Source organism: Ambystoma mexicanum, chromosome 4q (genome assembly GCF_040938575.1).
Source record: "Ambystoma mexicanum isolate Mex_15411 chromosome 4q, UKY_AmexF1_1, whole genome shotgun sequence".
NCBI lineage: Eukaryota > Metazoa > Chordata > Amphibia > Caudata > Ambystomatidae > Ambystoma > Ambystoma mexicanum.
The window spans coordinates 1,094,536,502-1,094,553,603 of NC_090928.1; the positions used below are offsets into that span (position 1 = coordinate 1,094,536,502).

A 17,102-nucleotide genomic window follows, 5' to 3' on the forward strand; every position below is an offset into this window, starting at 1 on the left:
GATTTGTTTGAATACATATCAAGCTGAATTGACTCCTCTAGTCAAGTCAAAGTTTGCTTGCTCCACAGACAGCTGTGCAACTGAATAATTGGTTTAGTCTGTGCCTCATGCATACTGTAACTATATGTCCTAATGTGTTCGAAATTATAAACTGCAGAGGTATAGGTTCTGGTGGCTGAATATGTTTAAATGCACATACTATAGGCCCAATTCTCAGGTATGGGTTATTGACAATAAATGTTGGTTAATGTAATTCTGACATATTTGGTGAATATCACCTATTCTCTTGAAGTCGTTATTAAGAGATGGTGTAGGTGACATGCCAAATTCGCCTTCAATGGGACAGTTTCTGATATTGCCTGGAAACCATCATGGCAACCAGCACTTTGGTAATGTTAGAGGACCACTCATATTCTGTTTGTGCTCCTTCACATTAGCAAAGGTGGAACACAGTCAGAAAATGCTACACAAGAGATGTTTTAGAATGGAAGTACTCAATTCTCCACTTTCCCCATTGTAAAAGCTCTCTCGCGTACAGTGAGAGATACTCAGCCTTTGTTTGCATACAAAGTATTCTGCAATTTAGTGCCAGCTTCACAAGATTTAAAGGAAAGGGAAAGATGTGCAGGGCAAGGGGTGCTGGCCGGCATCACTTAGGCTGGTCCTAATGCAGGCCTATACCAGAGAATACAGCCCTCATTTTGAGCATCCTAATTGGCTAGCGCCCCCTTTCACGGAACTAATGACACAAAAAAAAGACAAACACGTTGCACAGCTGAGCTTTAGTTTCAATTGCTTGGATTCATGCTCACAGAGAAAATAGCATTTCTTAGGTTGGGAGTTTGGAACTATAGCTCAGGGACAACCTAAAGGGGGAAAGCAGAGTCCTTCATGTGAAAACATTAAAAGTGGCCCATTTGAAAGAATTTATATCTGTTGGAACTTTTTTGAAAAAGTGTGTCAACAACCCATCAAGGCTCACACCTTGTCCACCGCGAGGGGTTCTAATTATTCTCTATCATCTATATTTCAAGAGAAAGAGAAAGAAGGGGCAGAGCTCCTGAAGAGTGAGCAGAGCACTATATCCCTAAGTGCAGGCACGTGAGCGGGGCACTATATCCACAGGTGCGATCAGTGACTATATTCCTGGGAATGTAAGGGTGATGATCAGGGCACCATATCCATGAGAACAAGACTGAGAAAGCAATGACAAGGAGGAGTTGAATAAAAGGAAAAGGTCCATTGTGAACTAATCCAGGAAAGAGTAACCTATAGAGTACTTGTGCAGTGTTGTGAAACACTAAAAACAGCAACCATCCTGATCCCATAAATAAGAAGCATACACTTGAATATCCTTCTTGGGTAATTTGTCACAACTTGTGAAATTATGTTGTTGCTCCTGTAGGTGGCCCCACCCTCCCTTTCCTCCACCAGGGCATGAACATGTTTCTCAAATTGTTGGACCCGGTGAGACAACATGTTATCATTATTAACTACACATGATATTCTCAGTATCTATGGCCTGTGTTCATCACTGACACACGTTCCCCTGGTTTGCATTCACATTAGAAAGGTAACTTGGTCCAGGACAGACTGCTTGGCATCTAAATATAGAACAAGCCTGTCTATGGTCTCTGATGGTACTGGAGTTATTGTGATATCCCGATGAAGTATCCTGGCTTTTCGTGTCCATCTATACCTTTGATTTGTGAGCAGTCATTGTTGGCTATTATCAGGGTAAACATGTTGTTGTAGTTGAAGTCTGAGCGTCGCGATCCAAGATGTATGAAAACAATCATATGGAAAATAAATGCATTTTTGTATTCCTCAGTTTCGCAAAACACAGTCTGAGCTGAGGGCTGTCACTAGGGTTTGCTAGAATGTCAAATATCCTTAACCCGATGGGCCATAAATAAATAAAGAATCCCAGTCCATGTCTACGAGAGTTACTTCTGCATCAACTGAAGACATAGCAATTGAACACATTGTTGAATGTCATATTATGACTTCTAAGCCAATGATGGAGACATACAGTATAGATTTCCTAGTGTCTCCATCAATGATGGGACTGGAGGCTTGGGTGTACCACTACATTGTCCCTGGCACTAGCTATTCATAGTACCCTCATGTTGTTTCTTAAAATAAGTGAAACTCTCTTAAATATTGCACTGAATGTCCACACATGGTGTTGGTTTGAGGTCTGTACATGAATGCACCTGCTCTTTGTAGATACCATTTCCCAGCTCCTACACTGGACAAACTCGCCTGCCAATGTTGGGGCTATACTGATCCAAAAGGGAGGTGGTAGGGTGGTGGTACATGAATCTTGGAGGAGCCACACACAAAACAATGTACAGAGATTTCACGTCTCTGCATGCAGGTTCCTCACAGGTCTGGTTTCTAGCTCAAAATGGCTGGAAAGCAAGCGGCATATCCCCTCCAGCACTTCGGCAGCAGGGAGGATGCTTCCTGCAACAGAGAGGATGTGGCCATGCCCACACTGTATCCTCCACACAACCTCTACACTCCAGACAGCATAATTATCTTTCCTGCTCACCTTGTTCTACTTCCTCTGGTCACCATTCTTTCTTGTTTCAGAGCTTCTGTACTTCACCTTACCTAGTAGGCTTACTTGGGTTTCCCCGCCTGGCATGCCAAAAAATAACTCCCACTGCGATATTGTGAGAACCACCACAGAGCATGCTGTTTCACAGCCACCAGGCTCCTAGGTTAGCCACATTCCTGATTTCTGAATTTTAAGAACGCTACTAATTTGAATATCTCGTTCACAAACCCACTCTCTTTCTTCCCATTCAAACACTCTAAATGTATGGTAAAACAACATTTTTTCATTGAATCCATCAAATTTTATTGATCTATGTAGTGTATTTTCTATCAGATTTGAGGGATCTTTGTCAGAACAGTATGTTGACTTCCAGACAGACCAGTGTGGAATGTGGCACTGATGCACAATGGATTGCGGTCTGCATTGCAGGATAACATGTTGTGCATTTACTTAAGCATTCATGCCCGATCAGGTGGGCCGGAGAGGTTATGAATGTTATTAGCACCCATGGTTGTTAATCCAGTAACCCAGGGTGCTGCGAGCATTGTATTTTGTTTGAATGAAAAGGACGCGGCGTCCGGTTCATTAAAAAAAAATACTTTAGCAAGATGAATACCACAGATCTGGCAGATGGGGCTCCATATAGAGCCCCACTTCCATTTCAACGGCGGCCAGCGTGGACAATGGGAGGAGGCAGCAGCAGTGGCAGGGGGTGCCGCCATCTTTGAAATCAGGCAATGAATGGGGAGAGTTAAAAGAAGAAGGGAAAGGAGGGTGGAGGGAAGATAGCAGGACAGTGAAGCAGCCATCAGGTTGCTCAGAACGCAGGCTTAGATCGGTAGTTTCAGCCTGTGTTCTGAGAAACCTGATTGGTTGCTGCCCCTGCCTGCAGTGTTAATACGTGATTGGTTGCTGCCCCTGCCTGCAGTGCTAATACGTATTAAAGAATATTCCAGTTCAGTATGCTCATTAACATTGAATTTGATGTTCGTACTTATCACTCCAGGGTCCATTCCACTCATGCTGACCCCAAGGGTTCCACATACGGATGAGATGTACCAGTCCCTTCTTTTCATGGTGTACCTGTAAATAGATATAACATTTTTAACACAGTCACTAAGTCTCACTCACTAAATGAATTGTGAACAAAACGAAGATGCTTAAACCAATTAAATATTCTTTGTACTGAAGGATTAATATGCAGTGGCAATTGTGATATTCATACTTTCGGCTAAATATATATTATTAGCACCCAGCAACCAATCAGGTTGCTTGAAATGCCTGCTAAAACATCTGATCTAAGCCCGTTTTCCGAGTATCCTGATGGCTGCTTCCCCTGCCCCTCCATCTTGTATCCGCCCTTCCTTCCCTTCTTATTTTAATTAACGCCACTTACCTGATATCTGCGGAGGCAGCACCTGTTGCTGCCTACTCCCATTGTTTGCATTGGCTGCCATGGAAATGGAAGAGGGGCTCCATAAGGAGCCCCGTCTTCCAGCTCCCTGCCAGCCATCTTGCTAAAGTATTTTGTTTGAATAAGCAGGATTCCACAAGGCGTTCCCGTTCATTCATTCAAACAAAATACAATGTTATCAGTACCCCGGTTTACTGGTTTGGCAATGCTGGGTGGTAATAGCATTCATACCCTCTCTGGCATGCTGATTGGGTGTTCTCGGGCACCGGGCTGATAGCACCCGACCCCGCCCGCCGGATAGCGTATGAATGCTTAAGTATTAGACTTTGTTTGAAGTGTGCCATTTTGTTATAAATAGGCAGAGTCTTTGTACAGAGCCGTATTTAATGTCCCGGTTTGTGAACATTTATTGATCTGCATGTGGTGTGAAGTGGCATGACTACATGAAGGACTGAAGTCTTTTTGAAGATCGGAAATTGTGAAGTAAAATATTTCCCACTTTTTAAAGCATAGTAATCACTTCTTAGACTGCTTGCCCATAGTGTGGTTGGTGAGGGTGGCTTGAGCCCAGGGCAATGAGTATTTACTTTAATTAATGTACTACCTGCATGTTGGTGTCAGTCGAAATATATATTCATTGTGGTTGCTCTTATGAGGTTATGTTAAAAAACAGTATACAGCACTGGCCACCAGGGGGCGCGCGGATGTGGTCGGACTTCGCGTGAGCTCCGCTACTTTGGGTCCCTAAGAAGGATTGAGCCCCCACTTTGACGACCCCCCCAAGATTCTACATTGGTGTGCTGCCAGCTGAGAGCCCCCCCGTCCATTTGGTCGAAAACCCGATCGAAAACGACCCCTGCAAACCGGAGATATACGTCCCTCAAAAAGATGTCACACATAACGGCTCCACGGCCCGCTCGCAAGGAACTGTGCAACGGTCGGAAGCGGACCCTAGGCCTGCCGAACGAAGGAAGCCTGAAAGACCTAGAACCCTGACCACGGAATTCGCACTCCCGACGACGTCCCGAGCCGCAAAAGGAGCAGGACAGCCTCGGTCGAGTCGGCGGAGCTTCCGAAGAGCGGGACCGGGCTAGGCTAGGCCCTGGAACAGCACTGAGTGGGGAGACAGTAGGCCCGCCCATCCCATCTCCCCCGTGAACAACGGCGGCATCACCACGCAGCGGCGGTTCGGACCCCTCGCGCCCTAACTGTTTCGCCTTGCACAAGAAGAAAACACCCCCAATGCGCACTCCGCATTACTGAACCCGCACCCCGGGTATATCAGCAAACGCACAACGGACACCCCTTCCAATGCCTAATTTACGGAGAAAACCGACGTCGAAGTGCAGAGGGTAAGGCCCCCGATCCAGGGGCGTGTGCCTCCTCTAACCCCGACTCCGTCTCCCCATCGAACAGCATTGGTGATACTAAGGAACTTTGGGAGAACCAATGGACATTAGGGAGAAACTAGCCACAATCTCCTACATCTCGACTTCTGTCGAAAACTGTGCCATACCATGGCGAACCCAAATCCCTCGGAGAGTGAATCAGCAGCTACCAAAGGGGACATTGCCGCCTTGCTGGGTGAAATAAAGAATATGGGTGCCAGCATTGGCTCCAAAATTGACAAGATTACCCAACGTCTAGATACCATGAAGGAGAGGCTTGAAGGGGTCGAGAACAATCAAGCGTCCATAGACACTCTTGAAGCGCAACTCGACCAACAGATGACCGAACTGGAGTAACAAGAGGAGAGCTTCAAACTCAAGCTTGATGACTTGGAAAACCGGGAGAGGCGGAATAATCTGAGGATTTTCGGAATCCCGGAACGAGAAGGGGAAATGGAGAGCAATCTGAAGAATACCCTGCATGACATCATCAAACTCTTAGTTGCCGACGATGCAGTTGATGAACCTAAGACAGAGAGGATACACAGAGCCAGAAGGCCCCCAGGCGGACCAAGATCTGTCCTCGCTCGATTTCACCGCTTTCAGGACAAAACACGGATCCTCGAGAAAGCAAGAGGCAGCGACTCAATTACCCTCTAAGGATCCCAAATCTCGATATACCAGGACCTATCATCCATGACCCTGGCACTCCGACGCACTTGCGGGCCTATCACCAAACATCTGAAAGAAAAGAACATAAGATACAAGTGGGGGTACCCCTTCTCTCTGTCCTTTGAATATAACGGAAACAAAATCAAGCTGAGCTCAGAAGGGGAGATCAAGGCGTACATCTCTGAACTCCTTGGATCAAGCGCAGTGGAACATGTTCGGGGAGACCCACGCCGCGAAGAAAGAGGATGGCGTATACAGGGCCCCAGAAGGAAACGTGTCAAGGGATCAAGGACATTTCGGAGAGGTAACACCCCCCCAGGGGGGGAGAACTGATGAACTACAACACTGGTAAGACGACATATACTTTAATACATATGTCCATGGCCTGAACTGTGTAAGGATATCTAGGGTCAAAAAAGATCCAGACCATGTACACAAAGATGGGGGGTGAATAGGGGCTCAATCAAGATTATGATGTTATAATAGTCTTGGGGATCCGAGGCGACGGTCCCTAAAGGTGGTTCGATGCAGGACCAGCGTTTTAACCTGGGTCCGCACGGACGCCATCAATGTGGGAAGGGTGGGGGGGCTGGTCAGATGGGAAATGTACAGAGGATGAAGATTTACCGGCAACACAAAGGATCACTCAAGACGACGTGAGTCCCTATGACCAATATACTTACTTGACACAGGTCTCGGATCCACAACCGAAATACTGTGATAATGGCACCAATTGAAGAGCAGAAGGGTAGGGAGTCCCTAAGGATAGGAACACTTAACGTGAAAGGCCTCAACTCGCCGACCAAGAGATCACTAGTGGCAAGGGATTTCCGTAGATCTCAAATAAACATTCTCCTTCTACAAGAGACAAAGTTTGCCAAGGGGGAGGAGAGAGGAATACTTGGAAAAAGAGGGGGAAATGGAATTCTGGGGCTCGGGCCCACTCAGGAAAGGCGGAGTTGGAATCCTGATCAAGAAAGGAATTAACTTCAAAGTGGATAAGACCTGGTCTGATGTAAGGGGGCAGGCTCTCTTGATATCTGGGACAATCGCAAAGGTCAAAGTAACAGTCGCAGTAATATACTCTCCCAATGCAGGACAAGCCAAGTTCCTAGAAAAGACAATACCCAAAATAATGTTGGAAGCATCCGGCCAGGTTGTTCTTGGAGGAGACTTTAACCAGTGGGCAGACCCGACCAAAGACTAGGAACCGGGCAACCCCGAGATAAGAAGCCAAATGAGAAGTGAACGCACTGGACTTTCAGTAATAATGGAGATATATGATCTACAAGATGCGTGGAGAATTAAACATCCTGATGAAAGGGGTTACACATTTTACTCCAATCCGCGCAAAACACACACCAGGATTGATTACCTGTACCTCACCAAGGACCTCCTTGAAACCACAACGCTATCAGAAATAATTCCGATAACAAGGTCGGACCATGACATGGTCCTGTCAGATATAAGATGGGCAGACTTACCTGTTTCAGGAGGGAAGTGGCGCTGCAATGAAAGCCTGCTGAAAGTGCAGTATTTAAAGTTGAAATGACAACTGAAATCGAGGAATACTTCAAACTAAATAACAATGGAGAAGTCTCCAAGCAGATAATATGGGAGGTGGCTAAAGCCACCTGGAGAGGCATCCTGATACGAGAAGGATCTACCAAAAAAAGAGAGAGAAAGATCATTGAGCACAGACTTAGGTCCGAAATATGCCAACTGGAGAGCGAGAACAGAGAACACCTGGGCACGGACTGTGACAACATCAACACGGCACATAGTAAAAGGGAAGAACTAAAACTATTGGAGCACGAACAAATAGCACGCAAACTCCGATTCCTCAAACAGAAATTCTATGAGAAGGGGGACAAGGCCGACGCACTATTGGCAGCCAGACTCAGAGAACAAAGGGCAGAATGGAAAGTCAAAGAGATAATTGAAGATAACCCTACGAACCCCCAATCCCCCACACTATCCCAGAGAGTTTTGCCAACTTTTACGAGGCGTTGTACACCTCCGAAGTGACTCCAGGGTAATCAGGTACAGAACACTATCTCTCACAGATAGATATGCCCAAAATCTCGTACCCCGAAACTGAGCTCTTAGAATCCCCGATATCCGAACCTGAGGTCCAAGAGGCAATTAAATCCCCCAGAGAGGACAGTTATACCGCTGGGTTTTATAAAACCATCAGCAACCAACTGACACCATTCCTGACAGAGCTCTTTAACGAGTGTGTCGGAAGCGGCCTCAGGAGAGACGTGACGAGACGAGTTTGAGGTGCGGCTTGACACGGTACGAGCCGACAGTGCGTGATCAGTAAGCGCCGGCAGGTCCTTTCCTCTAGCACGGGACCCGAAAGAGCTAGAGGTGAGCCGAGCTAGCGGCAGCAGGGCCCGCGAGTGCGAGGTGCTGTCCGGTGTTAACCGGATACCGGATCCCCCCCTGGTGTGACACAGAGGTGCTCTGGGAAGGCGAGACAGCAGTGCACGGAAAGCTGTGCTTCCCCCCATTATTTATTACATCTGTGGCGTGCATGTCTGTGCTGCGACCGCCTCCGTGTGCACCAGAGAAGCCGGAGGGGCTAGGACGGCGGCTCCAAGGCGGCTCCTCGACTGTGGACAAGTAAGTGGAGGGGCCAAGGGGGCCACGGGTTCTGGCTGTGCCCTAGGGTCTCGCCAAGGTGGGCCTGGGATTAATTCCAGTGTCTGACTTGCCCAGGGTGCCTGTTGACTTTCTGTGTCTGTGTGGCCCGGGGTACCTTGTCTGCTCACAGACTGTGGGCTCAACGGAGTAGGTTAAGTGATTTGAAGGAGCCCTTAAACCCTACCTAGCTTAGTAAGGCGGCAGCAGTGTAGAGATGCAGCGGGGGAAGAGAGCCCCGCACTCTATATACAACCTGAGGAACAACAAGCCGCAAGCTTCGAAAGAGCAAAAGGAGTCCAACAGAAAGGGGATTAAACGTAGGAAAAACGCCAAACACGATCTTCCCGTAGTACAGGGTGCCATTACTAAGTTTTTTCCGGTGAACCCTCCTCCCGAGATTAACTCCACCATAATCGATGAAGGGTCAGAAGGTTCAGTACAAGTGCCCAGGGATTGTCAATCCATCATTTCTTCCAACTATGAGGACATCGATAACAACTCCCTTCTGGACCTGTGTCTGTCAATAAAGAGAGGAATGCAGCCGTATACCTTACAGCCCACTGTAAGTGGCCTACCGATCCAGAAAGACAACAACCGGAATGATGTAGTGGAGGAGCACATTGCGGCAGGATACCGCGATCGTCTCTCTGCATCTCCAAATCTGGTAATGGTTTCGATGGAGGACGAGCCGGAACATGAGATAAACGGGGGCACGGGATCAGTAGCTAGCTCCACTCAATTGGCAGAGTTACAAACATCTGTCGGAGCTCTACAATTTGCTTTAAAAATATTGCTACAGATGACAGGGCGTATTCTGGCAAATTCCAATGCCATTGCACTAGCACTGGATATGAAGAACACACTGCAAGAGGAGACGGAAGAAAACTTATCAGATGCCCTCCTAATTGCCAAAGAGATGGAAGATAAGGCAGCCGAGAGGGAGGAGAGCGGGGCCCTAGAGGCATGGGAGACTAACATCTCGATTCTAGAGGCTCCCATCGAGGAAGTAGGCCTTGAGTTGAATCTCAGCCCTCGGAGCCCCTGCACACGGAAGCAGAGGAGACGGGCGAAAAAGGCTCTTAAAAATATGCCTCCAAAAACGGGCCCCCTACCGTCCTCTATAGGAAGTGGCCCCGCTATTGAAACCCGTTCAAAAAAAGCCCGGAAAAGGATGATGAGAGCAGCAGCCCGGGCGGCAGGAAAAAAAGGCCCTCTTACAGGATGGCTGATGCCCAAAGAAAAGGAAAGCGAGGTGGACCTGGACTCCATTAAGGGGGAGGTTTCGGAATCAGAGGGTGAATTAAGCCTGCTTATCCCGGCAGAACCTGTATATGAGGGACACTCATTGAGTGAACTTTCGGAGCCGCTATTACCAGAGAAAACGATGGATGCACAGGAAAATCATACTAACCGCATCTGCTTCATAAAGAACCTATATACTAGGGATAACCATTCCTGGCTGGTACGCTCAGAGCTATTGACCAGGCTCTATCATATCCCGCAACTCCGAGTGCTAAAATCAGATGACTTTCTGTTTCTTGAGCCACTATCGGGGCCTAACCCGAATGTATCTGCGTTACACTGTGTGTTTTTGAACACAGCACAATTACTAAGAGGCCATAAAGAAGAGCTGAGAGCAGTGGATATCGCCATTGATGTGGATTTGCAAGAAATTGACCTCTCAACAATCCCCGAGGCCCCAGAGATTACACCGAACTTGGAAATTGAAAACAAGTCAGTTTTAGGGGAGAATCCCCTACTGTGTGAAGTGCAACAGGCAATCAAATCCCTACTGGAGTCCCTTCCCCAGTTGATACAGAAGCATTGAAGCTTATCATTATTATCCTGGAATTGCAGAGGCTTCTCCCATCTTTTGAGAGAGGAGGGCTCGGCTGATCTTTTATTTCAGCAGAACTGTATCTGTCTACAAGAGACTTGGGCATTGGACCCTCTTTTTATGGATGGCTATGTTGTACACCAGTCTCCGGCACGACGTGGACCCAAAGGACGCCCAGTTGGCGGCCTTCTTACGGGGATCGTCAATTCCTTGATGTCGCGTAAAAATTCAATGTGGAGCTGAGGACCTACTACTGGCAGTAGAAGTTGCTTACCCCCAAGATCAGGGAAGTACTAAGTTTCTTCTTATTAACCTATATAACCCCCCCGGAGCAATTGCAAGAGACTCTCTCCAAGAGGCTTTACAGAATTTATTGTCTTCCTGGTCATTGGGATCTAGTAATACTGCAGCTGTGGTTGTTGGAGATTTTAACTGTCACATGACCGACGAAACTTCTATTTCCTCCAATCCGGGCCTCAGTACCAGTTGTACGATGACACATAAAAAGAGAGAGAAGGAAGGGCTGGGGTGGCTGCAACTGTTTGAATCTTGGGACTTGGCAATGATCAACGGCCGCACCCTGGGTGATAGGCCGGGGAAGCATACCTGGTCCAACGGATCGTCTCGGAGCACATTGGACTATATATTCATGTGCCCCTTGATGCGAACTAGAGTGGAGGACCTGTGGGTTAAGCCTAACAGTTGGAGTGACCATGCGGCAGTAATATGCTCACTCCTGACCTTAATTCCTGACATTCCGAAGTTGAATATTGGAAATATTTCAACTAATTGCCCAGGAACTAGAATAGTTTGGTCGGAGAAGAATGTTAGAGCTGCCGCAGAAGCTCTTAAACTGGACACAGAAGCGGGCGGGAATGATTTTCCGGCTATGACTGCTAATGAAATAGAAGAGTGGATACTGGGATTCTCAGGTCACCATGCAGCTATCAAAAAGGGATATCTCATAAAAGAAGGAACCGCCCCTCCTCGATATAACGGGCAAATCCGGGATGCCAAGAGAGGACTTAGAAAAGGGATACGCAGCCTAAAATGCCAGAATTTCACAGGAGCTTTATATCTTGAGAAATTAAGAACGATTAAAAGTCGTTATAGAGCAGAGGTGAAGAGTATCAGGAGAACTGAGAAGAACAATTGTTACCAGCGACTTGTCAAAACTATCTGCTCTAAAAACTTGCGTAGCATTTGGGTACTCTTAAATGAGAATAGAACCAAGGGCAAAGGCACTATTGTCAATCCTATCAATGAGGAAATCTGGGAACTATTCCTCCTAAATCGCAATATGGAAGAGGATGGATCTACAAGCTGTCCCATGGGGAAGCCCCCTATTTTACAACCTTTTGATGTTTCCCCGGGGGCTATTCTCAATAAAATTGTTATCCTTAAGTCGTCGAGAGCCCCAGGCCCCAATTGGCTAGCTAATGTGGTGATAAAAAGCAACCCGCCCTTTTGGGCAGAGTTACTTTCCATACTGTTCAATAAGGTATTTGCATCGGGGGAAATTCCTCGAACTTGGCAAACTGCTATTTTGATCCCGGTGTTTAAAAAAGGCAATCGCATAGATCCAAATAATTACAGACTCCTATCCATGTTGGATGTCACTGGGAAACTCTTTGCCTCACTTCTGCTAAGTGAAATGCAAAAATGGGTGAATGATAAGCAAATACTCAGTACATTCCAGTGCGGTTTTAGGCGGGATTTCTCAACAACGCATAATCTCCTTGTAATGGACGTACTGCGTACGAGGGCACTTAGTAGGGATCAGCCCCCTCTATATGCACTATTTATTGACTTTAAGGCCGCATTTGACTCGATCCCAAGAGCAAGGCTTTGGAACAAGCTTGAAGCATTGGGGTGCCCCCCTGGTTTGCTGCATTACCTCAGACTTTTGCACTGTGATACCTCAGTGCGCCTTCGTCTTAATCAGGAGGGCCAATCGACTCAAAATGTACTACAAAATAGAGGGGTAAAGCAGGGCTGCGTTACAGCGCCTCTCATCTATAACCTGTATGTACACGACATCCCGGCGACTCTAGCGGAGGTTAACAACTGTCCACCAAAAATAGGGGATATGTTATGTGCGGTCCTGGCGTATGCAGACGACCTAGTAGTCCTCGATAACACCATCGGTGGCCTCAGGCGTTCTGCCCATGCCCTCTGGGAATATGCAAAGACCAATGGCCTGACCATTAACCTAGAGAAAACTAATGTCCTGCGATTCACCAGGAAAAGGGTGACCCGTGTGAATCTAACAGTACTCAAACACATAATTATGTATGTTCCGTCCCATCGCTACCTAGGAGTGGAAATAGAGCCCCTAGGTGATTATGCACTATGTAAACAGGGCCGTACCACCAGGGCCCTCCAAGTGATCTCACTTATTGCATCTTTCACTAGCAAACAAGGGGGTTTCACTCTGTGGGGAACACGTCACCTCTACATGCAAGTCTTTGCACCAATGGTCATCTATGGACTAGAATCTCTGCTGACGGTGAACCTGGCTTGGCTCCAAGTGCTAGAGGGAAAGTTCTGGCGACGCATTTTGGGGCTTCCCCCGGGGGTGCCGATGGCCCTGATAAGATTAGAATTAGGCCTGCCATCATTGAAGGCCATGGTATTGAAAAGAAGAACTGGGCTCTATCTGAAAATGACAAGTGGATCGGCCAATCCCCTCTTAGCAGTCTTACATCAGGAATTTAGTAAAAAACTTACTTACTCATCTCTGTATAAAGACATGGGAAAATTCCTCAACGAAATTGGTTGGATGCACAAAGGGTCTACGGTGACCAAGGAAATGTTAAATGCCCTAGGGAAAAAGGTGGACCTATGGGATTGGCTGGAGAACTTCGCCCATCTGGATACTCTTAAATTTTATCGTTTTGTGAACTATAGAATATTCAAGTTCATGAAACCGCAGGACTACCTTTTTCTCTGTCCCACCAGAAGACTCCGCCGATTCATTATTCTGTTCCGACTAGGTCAACTACCTACCTTGTCGATCACAGGAGCTAGGGAAAACATTCCTACTGCAGAGCGAACCTGCCGCATGTGTAAATCTCCCTTGTACCCTGAAACAGCCAGACACGTTCTAACTCAATGCACTGCACTTAAGAAGATTATTGTTAAGTTTTTGGCTGAATTCGTGCATGATCCTTGTACTATATCTAAATTTTCATTTTGGCTGTATTGTACTAATACATCCAATATGCACCTATTCATAGCCCTCTATAACGTCTGGCAACAGATAGAACTTGGATTGGGAATTTTAGCTCACCCCATTATTAATTAGCATAAAGTGGCGTAGGTTCATTTGCTAACTTGTGAAAGCAGTTGTAAATATCAGTAAAGAAGGAAGTTAGTTTCTTCGAACTTAGATTGTGTATTTTGTATTAGATGCTATTTTAGTGACTAATGCTTGATGATCTTATGAGTTTTTATTTTTATGTATGATTTTATATGTATAACTTTTTGATTTTTGATATATGTGTAAAGTTTGAATTTATTTTCATACTATATCACATTAAAGAATTATTATTATTATTATTATTATTATTAACGAGATAACGAGAAACAGGGACGGCCCGACTCCTTTACAAAGGCGCTAATAACAGTGATCCCAAAGGAGGGAAGGAACCCCAAACTTTGTTCTTCATACCCCCAATTTCACTGCTCAACTTGCATGCAAAAATGTACACCAGCGTACTAGCCGCTCGATTAGAAGTACTGATCCCTCACCTCATACACAATGACCAAGTCGGATTTATACTGGGTAGGCAAGGGGCTGACACCATGCGTAAAACTCTTCATCTCATCCACTCATCAGAAGAACTACCAAGTGACCCTGCCCTACTGTCAATAGATGCAGAAAAGGCGTTTGATAGAGTGGAGTGGGAATTCTTGAGGGCAATCCTTCGCAAGGTGGGGATAGGGCCAAGATTTAGGAAAGGGATGCAAGCAGTATACACATCCCCAACGGCATCTATCTCTGTTAATGGGGAATACTCCAGATGGTCACCATGGGACGTGGTACTAGACAGGGGTGCCCCCTCTCAGCTATACTTTTTGACCTCTCCCTAGAACCCCTGGCCCAAAAGATACGATCCGACTCCAGAATAGAAGGCATGCGATTGGAAACAAAAGAATATAAGATAGCACTTTATGCTGATGATATACTTCTAGACATTACCAACCCCTGTGTATCTGTCCCTCATGCTCTCCAACTATTAGAAGAATATGGTAAACTCTCCGGGTTTAAGGTGAACAAGACTAAATCAATATTGTTCCCTTTGCAAGGAACAAAGGAGGAAAACGAAACCAAGTTCTTGCCCTTAGGCCTCAAACTCGAACACTCTGCCTTTAAATACTTAGGCATCCAGATCACCAAAAACATAAAGGACCTATACGAAGCCAACTTCCCTCTCCTCCTCCAGAGCTTCTCAGCCTATCTGAACAGGTGGGACAAACTCACAATTTCGTGGTTAGGGCGGATTAACGCCATTAAAATGGTATGCCTCCCCCGATTCCTGTACCCTTTCCAGATGCTACCTATCGAGATACCAAATGCGTTTTTTGACGAAGCTAAACAACTTATGCTTAGATTCCTCTGGCAGGGAAAAAGGCGAGGATTGCATTCAACACTCTGACGCTTTCCAAAGACAAAGGAGGGGTAGGTCTCCTCGACCTGCGATCATACTACAAAGCCTCACAACTATGCATCCTTATCCGACACTTACGTGAACACAACCATCTACAATGGGTCCACATGGACAGCCATTACTTCTCGCCGGCCACTGTGTCAGAATGGCTATGGACCCCTCACAAAAGGATACAACGGAAAATAAAGGGCCACCCGATACTGAGTACCATCTGGAACATCTGGAAACCAAGCAAAGCAATGAACAAGATCATCACCTGGCCGTTCCCACTTAGCCACTTATGGTCCCATGGTGTAAACGATCACATACCCGAGGTAGGGAGATTCCAATCCTGGTACGAGGCGGGACTCGAAAGGGTAGGGCAACTCCAGCAGAAGGACAAATTCATTACTCTCCCAGACCTAACTGATGCCCTAGGGATAGGCCCATTGTCCACCTTCCAATACATCCAGATAAAAGGAGTCCTCACAAAATCCACATGGAAAGAAAAACTGCAGAGAGAACTCACGCCATTCGAAGAACTCTTGGATTCTAAGTCTGAAATGAAGGGTTTGATATTGGCTATGTACAAGGAACTCATCGAAGCAGGCACCGGGTCCACGGAACATCTTAGAAGCAGATGGGGGAGAGACTTAGGAGAGGAGATAGACCCAGAACAATGGGAAATGATATGCAAAAACGCATCCAAGACGTCCTTATCCAGCCAATATAAATCACACGCCATCAAACTCCTACATAGATGGCAATACGACCCACTCAAATTGTCCAAGATGTTTCAGACTCTGAGCCCGAAATGTTGGCCGGGGACGAATGGACTAAACTTAGGGGTCTTGCCCCACACCTATATTATTAGCAGCCTGTGCGCTGCTAGTAACAAAATGGAAATCCAAAAAGGTTCCAAGTAAAAAGGAATGGATCAATTTATCAACCAACATTTATACAATGGAATTGATCACGGCTTCCCTGCATAACAAGGCACCACAATGCGAGACCTTATGGTCAGAGTTTCAAAGCACACACCTCTCTGAGACAACGGACTCCCAACCCGAAGACACTACAGGATCTTAAATGAACCAAGAATCCCAAAACATTCAATACAAGCCAGCTAAGACCCAAGAATCAAGGAAACCTCATAATAGTGAACCGAAAATTACCCGCTATGAACATGTCAACAGAGAAAAGATGCCGCAATGATGTCTGCCCAACCATGGGGAGGGAGGGGGGTGGGTATGGAAAATGTTATTCTGATTGTTACTACTAGAGATCCGAAACAAACACAAGGACGATCAACTGTATAATGAGACTCTAGTTTTGTTCTTTTGATGTAACCACATGCTAACAGAGTTGTAACAAGTGAAACACTCAAATCTTTTGTTTTTTTTTTTGTTTTTCTTTTTCTTTTTGTTTTCAAAATCAATATATCCAAATAAAAAAAATAAAAAAAACAGGATACATGTGAGTGTGTGTGTGTATGTATTGTGCTTGCTCTCGTATGTGGTCATGTGTGTGGAGGTTAGGCAAGAAGGTGAGTAATCGAGATAGGAATGAGCGTTAAGTATGGGTCAAGTGTGGTGTGCAGGAGTTTAGGGTTGTATGGAAAGAGACAATGGACCTCATTTTGAGGTCGCAGGTAAGCCGCCGGTGGTACCGGTGGGTTACCGGCACCCTCATCTTACCATTACCACCACCTGACATCTCGGTGTTACCAGGATATCACAAGCAGCGGCAGTATTCCCCTGGAGTGGAATGGAAACACTGCAGCGCCAGCACTGTTGTTAATGGTGCTATTATTTCAGTGATTTTCCTAACGGCAGGTAGGGCTGCCGGATGTTCAGTGCTCCTACTGGCAGACTCAGAGTGACCCGGTCCAGAAAAGGTGCTTGTAATATTGTTACTGGCACCT

General features: G+C 46.2%; 1 protein-coding gene across 2 annotated transcripts in view; it reads right to left on the reverse strand.

Moving 5' to 3' along the window:
- Positions 1–17,102, reverse strand: part of LOC138468205 (calpain-13-like) — a 606,636-nt gene that overhangs the window by 347,930 nt on the left and 241,604 nt on the right. For both annotated transcript variants that reach the window (XM_069608666.1, XM_069608665.1), the window contains exon 10: positions 3,561–3,649. In XM_069608666.1, coding sequence (XP_069464767.1) covers positions 3,561–3,649 — 89 coding nt within the window. The remainder of the gene's footprint in view (positions 1–3,560; positions 3,650–17,102) is intronic.